The 12,089-nt window shown below is 42.7% G+C and overlaps 1 protein-coding gene across 2 annotated transcripts in view; it reads right to left on the bottom strand.

Moving 5' to 3' along the window:
- METAP1D (methionyl aminopeptidase type 1D, mitochondrial) overlaps positions 1 to 11,768 on the bottom strand; it is a 284,813-nt gene extending 273,045 nt beyond the window's left edge. For both annotated transcript variants that reach the window (XM_089690510.1, XM_089690509.1), the window contains exon 1: positions 11,689 to 11,768. In XM_089690510.1, coding sequence (XP_089546636.1) covers positions 11,689 to 11,728 — 40 coding nt within the window. In that variant the 5' untranslated portion in view covers positions 11,729 to 11,768. The remainder of the gene's footprint in view (positions 1 to 11,688) is intronic.
- Positions 11,769 to 12,089: the final 321 nt, after the last annotated feature.

Genomic DNA, 12,089 nt, shown 5'->3' on the forward strand with positions numbered 1-12,089 from the left:
GACAGACTGCTACTTCTGATCCCCACCTTTATACCCCTCAACTAAGTAGGCTTTGCCTGGGTCAGCAATCAAGGGACAATACCATTAAAGCTATTAATCTTAACCACTAGGCATCTACCAAGGGCATACCCAGCTTTTTCCTTTCCACTGACGCAAGAGTTTGATAGAGTGGCCTGGGACTATAGGTGCCTAACTTTACAGGATCTAGGTTTTCTACCCAAAATGCTTTCTTGCAATGACACTCTAAAAACAAACCCTACCACCAGAGTAAGGGTTAACAGCCACCAGATGCAATAGCACCAGGCAAGGGTGTCTGTTATTCCCATTTATTTTATTATTACATTGGAACTATTAAGAAAGATACAACTAAACCCTGATATCCATGGCATTCGAACTTCAGCCATACAATATAAAACATCTGCTTACGCAGATGACTTATTTTCACTCAACAAACCCCTGACCTTTATTCCCAACCTGCTCAAAGCCTTTGAAAAATTCCATTATATTTCCAATTTCAAATTCAACTACTCAAAATCATTTGCCTTGAATATCTTCCTTCCTCCCGAGGTAGTAACACGGTGAAAAGAAAATTTTCCCTTCACTTGGGCTTCAAGGTCCATTAAATACCTTGGGATTTATTTACCCAATGCCTTGACAGATTTATATGCGCTCAGCTGCTCTCACATTCACTCCTTCAGTTCATATTTGAAGACCTGGGACAAAACACAATTCACCTGGTTCAGCAGAGTGGCTATGTTAAATATGAATGTTTTGCCAAGGTTATTATATCTTTTCCAAACCATTCCAATACTACTCCCTCGCCACTTTTTCATTTCAGTTCAAAGATTATGCACCTTCCTCTGGCATAACAAGCAACCTAGAATAAGGAACAAAACTCTCACCCTTCCAAAATCCTGCAGGAGCATAGGTCTCCCTGATATCCAGAAGTATTACTGGGCCTGCCACCTTTCTTGAGTTGCCAAATGGTCTGTTCAGTTTTAGCTGAAATATTGGACAGGCCTCAGACAAGCTCTCTTTTATACTCCTCTTTATAACTGGCCCTGGTTTAGGAAGATCAACATATCCCACAAGCTTGACTCCCACCTCCTAATTAAAATCACCCTTCACATCTAGAGCACTGCAGCTTAAAATTGCCCTGGCCACTGAATACCTACCATTGACCCCTATGTGATATAATTTTTTTTATTTTTTGGAGTATAGATTTGTTTATCCCATACATATTTCAATCCACTTACTGTTAACTGACTCACCTCTGCTGAAAGTCTATTCCAAGCATCAACAACCTTTTTGGTAAAATAATATTTTCAAAAGATTAGTTTTTTGTCCTGCTAGTTTGAGGACACGTCTCCATGTTCTTGATCCTTAGCTTCATATTTAAAATACTACCCCCAACCTGAACCTCATTCACACCAGTCTAAAATTTTCTTTCTAATCTCATCAGACAACTCTCTCCTTTGTCTTCTCTAGTCCATGTTCACTGTGGTGTAAATTATGTTGTCAAACAACAGTGACTAATTTTCACCATCTAAATAGACTGTCCGATTACAAGAGGGAAAACATGTAATACTAATTTTAGAAAAGTTTGTTTGAAATTTCATTATGATGCAATTAATTATAACCTTTTCTAGGGGTACCAACATATGTAAGCCATTTTAGAATATCTTTGTACACTAAGCAATAATGTATCTCTTTTCACACTTTCATTGCTTTACTCTATGATATATGGATAGTTTAAACTATCATAACGATCCATTTTTTCAAATTTGTTGGGCTACCAACAAATATGTCCAATTCATCTTAGAATAGCTTTGTACATTAAAGTGATACTAAACCCAGGACCCTGCATTCAGTATATCTGGACTCCCACAGTACACAGAACATGGACATGCAATTATTTTAGTAAATATAAACTGATAAATTCCTTCTCTCATCAGCAGTATATAGCAGTCTTGTGACTTATATCAGTGTTTGGCTGAGCACTGGTTAATCCTGCAGGAGGAGTTTTCATTCTCCTCTAAATGTCCTATGAGGTTGCATGACCCCTGACCCTCCATCTGGACAGTGCTGATTGGCCCTGTGCTGATCACATGCACCCCCCCCCCCAAAAAAAAAATCTCTAGCAATACACACCAAACTGAGCATGCACAGAGTGCCTCCTAGGGCCCTGTACTATCAGCAGATGGATTGGGGACTGTGGAAGAAGGAGAGAATAAGGGAAGACAGGATCAAACAATGGATTTAGGTTCCACAGTGATTATAACAAGCATGCTTTACTGCATATACAAACTGATTTTACTGTTGTGGGTTTAGTAACACTTTAAACAATTTATATCTTTTCACACTTTCTTGGCTTTACCTTGACATACCAAAGGCATAAGACAATTGTTTTTAATGTCATTCTTTTCCAGAGGAACTGAATATTATTTCAAACAGCAGTAAGAATACCAACAAATTTGTCCATTTCTCTATACACACACATATACTATACACAGACACACATAGTAGAAAGAGAGTATGGAAACTGTATTGACATTGACCTCTAAAAAGAAAAAAAATTAAACATGGCAAAAAAAAAAACCCAGTCCCAATTAATCAAATGCCTTTCCAATAATATCCTATTGAACAGCCAAAATGTAGCAGATTTAGGCAGCACTGGAAAAGGACACAGACATTCATCATTTGAGACATGCTGTTACAGCCCAGAATGATCATGAAGATATAAAAGAACTCCAGAATAAACTTTAGGCTCCATTCACATTTGTAGGACTCCAAAGCTGTGTAACTTTGAAGTACAACTTTGACTCATTCAAGTAGAACTTTCATGCAACTTTTGAAGGTTAACATTGAAGTCTATCGTTGAATAAAAGTTGGACCAAAGTAATGCATGAACTACTTTGAAGTTGCTGCAACTTTAAGTATCACATAAATTAATGGTTATCACTGGAAAGCATTGGGTACGACTTGTCATGCAACTTTGATGTCCAGAGTCGCATGACAAGTTGCACAAGATGTGCTGAGGGGAGCCAACTGTGAAGCCACAAGGAATCACAGCCAGCTTCTGTAGATCATGCAAGAACTGGCCTGGGTGAGGACAGTGCTGGATCCCTGGACAAGTAAGGTTCCTTTTAATACACTACCTCCCTGTATCAGGAAAGCATGGAAAGTGAAGGGTTAACTCCACTGTAAAATGTATTTCCTCTCACTTTTATTCCATGCGACAATGGTCACTAGAGCAAATCGTGAAAGTAAATGCAGATGCCATACAAAGCAGTGTGCAGGAACTGACAGGGAAGAGATCTGTATTGTTTACATAGAGGTCTCTCCCCCATTGTAGATACCTGGTTATCACCGGGTTCCAGCGAGTAATCACTGGCCAGGACACGGTGATTGACAGCCAAGGATGTGAACGGTGGCGTGGGTAGGTCGCACGCATGCCCCACCCGGAACTGCAAAATCATGTATATATACGTGATTTTGCGCACCTGTTCCACCCCATAGCAGTATTTCTGCTATAGGGCAGCAGGGAACTGGTTAAAGAGTAAGGTCACCTTTTCACAAAAAATGAAAAGGTGAAATAACCCCAAATATCCACGATGGCTCACAATGGCAAGCGCTCATTGGTAAGTTAACCACATGACCGTGCTGACCAATGAGCAGCGCTTATTTATTCTGGGATACCTTACCAGAAGTAGTCTGCACTGACTAATGATTTCTTGCCATTGCAAGCATCATGATGGATAATCACTCCGGGGCTCTGTATTGTGGTGTATGGACTGCTGCTATGTGGATATCATGGCTGCTATGTGGATATCATGGCTGCTATGTCTGGAGCGGTGGATGGGATATTTGGAGTTTTTTTTTACTTTTTCATGAAAAGGTGAACTTATTCCTTCAGTATATCTGTATTTACAGTTTTCTCTTAGTTCCCCTGCAAAGTCTCACAAGAAGCTGTCAATCCTTCTGGTAAAACCAAGCTCAAGCATCTTCCTTTGATGGGGTCATAATGCTGATCTGAATTCAGAAGCAGTGCAGCAGTGTTGTCACCACATCACAGGAAGCATGAGGTTGACTTCAGCAGCAAGACAAACAGGCATTTGACTTAGTAGCCATTAAAAGAAACAACAGGCCACCATGAGGGAGCAGATATTTAACATACTCAACAGTTTAGGATAGCTGCAGAGGACAGAGATTTGTAAGATACGGACCTCTAGGGAAAGGGGTGTATATACATCATGTTCTCTTTTGGGGTGTCTTTGGTGTAGCTGGCTGCCTTTATTGACATTATTGCTTTAAAGATACTTTATATTTCATGGATCACCCATATTATTGATGAGGAAATTTCATATTTCCTTATCAAAGTTGTCTCACAATATCTAAGAAAGCCTCCAATATCCTAATGATCTTAGCTGACTTCATACCAAAGGAATGTCATTACAAACTACCCGTGTACTTGAAAGCTCATGTTGCTTGCAAGGGGAGATTGCCAGGGGTTGGCCATTTCCTTACACACAAGTCCTATATACTACAGCTATAACTTGGAATATTCAGTCACATCTCCAGAGCTGCATCATACATGCGTCTGGTCCGAATGGCTGTGCCATGCCGCGCAAGTGGGCGGGACTCCATGGCAAAAAGGCATCTTTAGTTAAGTATTTTTGTTATATTTTCTAGTATTATCTGTATCTGTCATTACTTAATTAAATGTTATACAGTGGGGATCAAAAGTTTGGGCACCCCAGCTAAAAATTTGTATTAATGTGCATAAAGAAGCCAAGGAAAGATGGAAAAATCTCCAAAAGGCATCAAATTACAGATTAGACATTCTTATAATATGTCAACAAAAGTTAGATTTTATTTCCATCATTTATACTTTCAAAATAACAGAAAACAAAAAAATGGCATCTGCAAAAGTTTGGGCACCCTGCAGAATTTATAGCATGCACTGCCCCCTTTGCCAAGCTGAGACCTGCCAGTGTCATGGATTGTTCTCAATCATCGTCTGGGAGGACCAGGTTATGTCAATCTCAAAGGTTTTAAATGCCCAGACTCATCTGACCTTGCCCCAACAATCAGCACCATGGGTTCTTCTAAGCAGTTGTCTAGAAAACTGAAACTGAAAATAGTTGACGCTCACAAAGCTGGAGGCTATAAGAAGATAGCAAAGCGTTTTCAGATGTCAATATCCTCTGTTCGGAATGTAATTAAGAAATGGCAGTCATCAGGAACAGTGGAAATTAAAGCAAGATCTGGAAGACCAAGAAAAATATCAGACAGAACAGCTTGCAGGATTGTGAGAAAAACAATTCAAAACCCACGTTTGACTGCACGATCCCTCCAGAAAGATCTGGCAGACACTGGAGTTGTGGTACACTATTCCACTATAAAGAGATACTTGTACAAATATGGTCTTCATGGAAGAGTCATCAGAAGAAAACCTCTTCTATGTCCTCACCACAAAAATCATCGTTTGAACTTTGCAAATGAACATATAGACAAGCCTGATGCATTTTGGAAACAAGTTCTGTGGACCGATGAGGTTAAAATTGAACTTTTTGGCCGGAATGAGCAAAGGTACGTTTGGAGAAGAAGGGGCACAGAATTTAATGAAAAGAACCTCTGTCCAACTGTTAAGCATGGGGTTGGATCAATCATGCTTTGGGGTTGTGTTGCAGCCAGTGGCACAGGGAACATCTCATGAGTAGAAGGAAAAATGGATTCAATAAAATTTCAGCAAATTTTGGATGGTAACTTGATGCCATCTGTGAAAAAGCTGAAGTTAAAGAGAGGATGGCTTCTACAAATGGATAATGATCCTAAACACACCTCGAAATCCACGGGGGATTAAATCAAGAGGCGTAAACTGAAGGTTTTGCCATGGCCTTCACAATCTCCTGACCTCAACATAATTGAAAATCTATGGATAGACCTTAAAAGAGCAGTGCGTGACAGACAGCCCAGAAATCTCAAAGAACTGGAAGACTTTTGTAAGGAAGAATGGGCAAAGATACCTCAAACAAGAATTGAAAGACTCTTGGCTGGCTACAAAAAGCGCTTACAAGCTGTGATACTTGCCAAAGGGGGCAGTACAAGATATTAACTCTGCAGGGTGCCCAAACTTTTGCAGACGCCATTTTTTTGTTTTCTGTTATTTTGAAAGTGTAAATGATGGAAATAAAATCTAACTTTTGTTGACATATTATACGAATTTCTAATCTGTAATTTGATGCCTTTTGGAGATTTTTCCATCTTTCCTTGGCTTCTTTATGCACATTAATACAAATTTTTAGCTGGGGTGCCCAAACTTTCGATCCCCACTGTACCTTTGCACAACTCAAAAAAACCTAAAAAATTAAAACTATCATGTAACCGTGATAAAGCAACTATGCATACTGGGTGTTTAGTGCCGAGCATGAAATCCCGGTGTTTAGGTGTGAGCGAAAACCACAGGAACACTGTCCAGCCCCGCTATCGGCAGCCTGTTAAACTCTACGGCAGGATGAAAGCTGTGTGGCTGGACAGGGGACCGCAGCAGTACTAACATTTAGTGCCTGTTCACGTGTATACGGATTGGATGCAACTTGAACAGTATCCAATCTGCATGATGTTAAAAAACATTGCTTCCTATGGTTCCTGTTCACATATGTCTGGTGCACTGGCAGTGTAGATTCAGTGCGGTTTTAAAAAGAGTCATGTACAATTTCTGAGCAGTGCAGTTCGGTTCAGGTCTGGATTTCAGGCTACGACTTCTACTTCTAAACCGCTTATGTGTAGGATTAGCTCTGAAGAAGTCCCGGAAGTAGGTGGGACGAAACGCGTCAGGTTGGTCACTTGCCCCCTCTCCTCCATTTTCCGCACGCCATCCCGCATGGTGTTTCGCTGGACCCCAACAGAACTTTATTAGCATGGAGACGACAACTTGTCCAATTTGTGTAGCCGGCAGCCATTCTGGGATCACAGTAGGAGCCTTCACAGGATCGGGCTACCACACAGGGACTATCAGCCGCAGTTTTTCCTACAAGACCTTGATGGTCCCACCATAGTGTGAGTACTGGCGACCCTGAGCTGTCACCTAGGTCATATCAGCTGTGCAGGCTGGACAGGTCACACACACTGAGGTTGCTGTGGCAGGTACTCATATTTACCGCACTTTAACTGCAGGCTGCCTGGGAATACACACCGCTTGATTTTGGCAACATCTTTGGTCACAGTGGACTTTACTACTGGATTACAATACAGACACACCCTCCTTTGCACTTGGTCTGGTTATACCAGACTATACCTGAACACATGTACCTGATTGTTGGATTGGATTTTGAGGCTGTGGCCCTATATACCACATACATGACCCTCGGGTCTTGATTGGGTTGTGATACATGCAATTAGGTTTTGACTCCTTTACCGTCTGGTTTATACTCTCTGGTGCATTCCAGGGTCATACACAGGTATATTGTTAGATGGAACTTATCATCTAGCGGGATCTGGAGGGTAGGGGGGCGATATAGGGTCAGTGGCTCACCTCAGCTCCTTTCTCTCCAATAGGCAGGGGGGTGGTTGGATTCCTGGGGAGTCACTGTGGGAGGAGCAGGGGGGCACCCTGTTAGCCATCATAGGGGGATTTTCTGTTAGTTTATGTTTTTTCTGTTTTTGGTTTGTTTAGTTTTTAGTTTTTATACCTCTGGGAGGTATAGGTGTGATCAGAACCCAGGGGACACTCCTAGTTATTACTGGTGTCTGTCACGGAAGGGTTCCCCATGCCGGGGGTGGGGGGTACTTGCGACTGTGTATGTACACCAGGTCTCTGATGCAATGTTTTTACTGTACTTGTGCTTCATGAATAAATCTGTAGTTGAGGTTAGCCTTCTAGGTGTGCAGCCTATTTTCTTTTCTCTTGGTTTTATGTTTTAGGTAGCACCCTTCCAGAATACTCTGGTGGCACCTCATAACCCTTTTCTGTATTTTTGTGGACTCCCCAGCTTTCCCCTTCCTTCTTTCTATTATTGAACAGGATAAGATCCTAAGCTGATCCTGTCCTGAACCTGATGTAAACCTGATATGAACCTGTGAACAGCTACTGTATCAATTAGCTGTGAAACCTCAGCTTCAATCCGCACCGCACATGTGTAAATCAGCTCTTAGGGCAGTATGCGCCCAGGGACAAAAGCCTGGAAAGGAGACATCTTGTCTTCTGGGCATTCGTCTGAGAGCATCCTGCCTCAAATGTTAGTTCCGTTCAGCACACCATCCACTTACAGCAGCTGTCAGCCTCTCATAGAGTTTAATGTAGAATTTAAGGATAACCCTGACTAATCTTAAAAATTGTCCCTATCCCCTCCTAACACCTAGTCTGACTAATCTGTGTAGGAAAGGTGTGTATACCTACCTATTCTTAGCCTGCTCCCGTCCAGTCACATGATCTCCCCTGTGTCAGCCAGAGGCAGCTGCAGGGGAGAAGAGAAAGTGCTCGAAAATGACTGGTAAACCCTGGGAGTGGTGATTTCACTCATTGGCTTCAATGGTTCATCTGTTGTCGACAATCCCTCTTCTCCCCTGCAGTGCTGCTGGCTGACACAGGGGAGTGGGGACTGAGATCACAAGACTGGACGGAAGCAGAGTTAAAATAGGTAAGTATATACAGGCGTACCTCGGTTTACGAATTTAATTCGTTCTGCGGGACTTTTCGTATTGCGAAAAATTTGTAAACCGAAGGGCAGTTTCCCATAGGAATGCATTGAAAACCAATTAATTCATTCCGGAGCTCAGAAAAAAGTTTTAAAAAGTCTTATCTGTTCAAAACTCTTTATAAAGTGCACTTTAAAGGCATAAATACTGTACAGGGACATGATTAAAGAAAATATTTGTAAATGCATTGAAAACCAATTAATCCGTTCGTATTGCGAAACAAATTTGTAAACCAAGCTTTTATTTTCAATGGATTTTCATTCGTATACCGAAAATTACGTTAACCGAGGCATTCGTAAACCAAGCTACACCTGTACATCTTTCTTACGCAAGTTAGTCAGAATAAGTGCTAGGGGGGGGGGAGGAGTGTTTTTTAAGATTCATTCGGGTTATCCCAGAATTCTTTAGCAGACTGCTGGCATTGAAGCTGAAAGAAGCACCCGTGCTTTCCATATGAACCTGAATATCGGGATCTCATGCAGCGGGGCTAAATGCCCAGTATGTATGGGGGAGAACAAGAAGCATGGTTTCATACACCTGCCCCCCCTCCCCCATTATTCAAATTGCGGGGTGCTTCTTGCTCTTCATAGGATTTTTTAAACTCATATGCATAGACCTGGCATCCATACACAAATACCCATCAATGAACATACTACAAGTCCCATCTGCCACTGCGGGGCATGTCATCTGCAGGGTTGGTTAATGTCACCACACTTCTAGTCCAGTCCAAACTTCCTCCAGCCCCATAACTTAAAACAGAACTTCACTCTCTCAATCAGCATTGATTATTCTTAATCCTCATGCTGCTAGCATTAGTAAATAGATGGGAGAGTATATTATATTTGCCTATGCCTAGTCAAATTATGTTATACATCCCAGGAGTCTTCAGAAGGAGAGGAGGATATTTCTCAGCTAAGGAAGTTGGAGTGCAAATGCCAGGGAGTAAATTAATCTGCCCTTACTCAAGATGGCCGCGGCCAGAAATGCCAGGAGCCATTTTTCAAAGTGATTTCTCAGCAAAATAAAAAATGAAGACATGGGTGAATGAATGGGTGAGTTTGCTTTGAATGTTAAAAATGAATTACAGTGTTTTTGGTTTGTGATGCTTAGATGCAGTGTAGTTCTTCTTTAACCACTTGCCCTCCTGAGGATTTACCCCGCTTCCTAAAAAAAATCCCAATATGTGTAAATGAATTGGTTTACGTGAAAGTTATAGCGTTTACAAAAGGCGGTACATAGATACTGGAATTTTGTTTTTTATTTTTACTAGTAATGGCGGCTATCAGTGACTTATAGCAGGACTGCGGCAGGCATATTGACACTGGGGGGAACTGACTTGGTGTCACTGACATCCCCAGTGACACCAATACAGTGATCAGTGCTAAAACAAAAGCACTGACACTGTACTAATGGCACTGGGCAGGAAGGGGTTAACATGAGGGGCGGTCAAAGGGTTAACTGTGTGCTGTTTAACTTGTTTCTGTGTGCTCCACTGTAAGCACACTGTGCTGTGCACAGCCATCCAAAGTAGTCTGGACGCACTGATGGAGAACTGTCTTGTTTACAAACAGTTCTCCTCCGTCGGAGATGCTCAGCAAACACCGGGCGGGACCTGGTGAATGACAGCCAAGGCTGCGAACGGCAGAGCGGGTAGGGCGCGCATGAACCCCCTACTCGGACATGCAAAATCACATATATACACGTGATTTGGCGCACCCGTGCCGCCCTGTAGCAGTATTTCTGCTATAAGGCGGTCGGAAAGCGGTTAATGTGTTACTAAACCCACAACAGTAAAATCAGTCTGTATATGCAGTAAAGCATGCTTGTTATACTTGCTGTGTAACCTAAGGAGTTAATCCTCTGCATTGTGTAAAAAGGCCATTTGATCCTGACTTCTCTGCTCCCCCTCTCGTTCAAATGTCCCCCTCTTATCTCCTAAGACAGACTGAACCCATAGCCACATGCACATGCTCAGTTTAGTGTATATTGCTAGAGAGGTTTTTTTTTTTGTTCTTGGGAGGGCACATGTGATCAGCACAGGGCCAATCAGCCCTGTCCAGACAGAGGTCAGGGGTTTTGCATCCTCCTAGAGCAGAAAGTAAACTCCTCCTACAAGCTTTAACCAGTGCTCTGCTGAAGTCACAAGACTGCTATGTACTGCTGATGAGAAAAGGTATTTAGCAGTTTATATTTACTACAATAATTGCATTTCCATGTTGTGTGTACTGTAAGAGACCAGCTATAGTGAATGCAGGATCCTGGGTGTAGTATCACTGTAAGGTCTGCAGGGGCGGGTGCACATGAACGTTATCGTGCGTTCCCACATGGCACATTTTTCATAGCCTGAATACTTCAATGGGCTGCCCTTTGTGTGAGAATATGCAGACTTTTCACATCATGGTGCACCAAACCTGCATGCTGCTGCGGTACCACGTGTTTTGGTGGCCGCATCACACGCTCAGTTTCTAGATGCATTTGAGGTGCAACAATGGCACTCGTACCCATCTAATGAGGGCTGTATGCTTCTATGTGGTGCAGGAAATATGCCCAGGAACACGCAGTTTGCGCACTGCACTTGCTGTGAACGTACCCGACCTCTGTACAGAGCTGGGCCTGAGGGTACACAATGCACACGCCTGTACACTGCATTTATCCTACCTATTCTGCAGGCCTGAGTGCAAACATCATAAACACACATTTCTGACGTCATCACTGGTGCACATATGACACTATCTGAGGTGGAGCACGCCTTGCAGCTGCACTCATACTTTCCTTTTATTGAACACTTCCATACACACTGGAGACATTCAACAAAATGATGTCTGCACACAGCAAGAGTGCCCGATAGTCGGGTATAAAATACATGAACAGTAAAGCACCAGCATGCAGCAAGTGTCTGACGTGTGTGTGGCGTGTGCACACAGCCGGTGTCCTTTCCGCTCTGCTGGCACTATTTCCCCAGCGTCTGACCCTTCCGCCGCCTCTTACCTCTCTGCACAATGCAGCGGAGGGCTCTATACGCCGGCATCGTGATCAGCGCCTCCAGTCAGGTGTGGTCACATGCTACAGACGCGCGCACACCGATTGGCTATTAACTCACTGGCGGAAAACGTGTCTCCGACGCTGGTTGCCGCCTACAAGTGGGCAAATCTGGCGCCAGCGACGGAGCGAAGCTGAACCAAAAATAAATAAAGCGCACAGCTTATCTGTTGTCTCAGTGATGGGATGTATGATTGGTTATGTAAAATCTAGGAGCTATCTTGAAAGTCTTAACCATAGGCCTATTGAGGGAAGGACACTGCTGACATGAGGAGATATCTATTTTGAGTACATTCTCATCTAAATCCCTGTAGGAAGGGCGTCCGAAGATCCAGCACCTTGAAAGGAAA

Source organism: Staurois parvus, unplaced genomic scaffold, assembly GCF_062004578.1.
Source record: "Staurois parvus isolate SC_StPar_1 unplaced genomic scaffold, SC_StPar_1.0 ptg000530l, whole genome shotgun sequence".
In the NCBI taxonomy this organism is placed as follows: Eukaryota; Metazoa; Chordata; class Amphibia; order Anura; family Ranidae; genus Staurois; species Staurois parvus.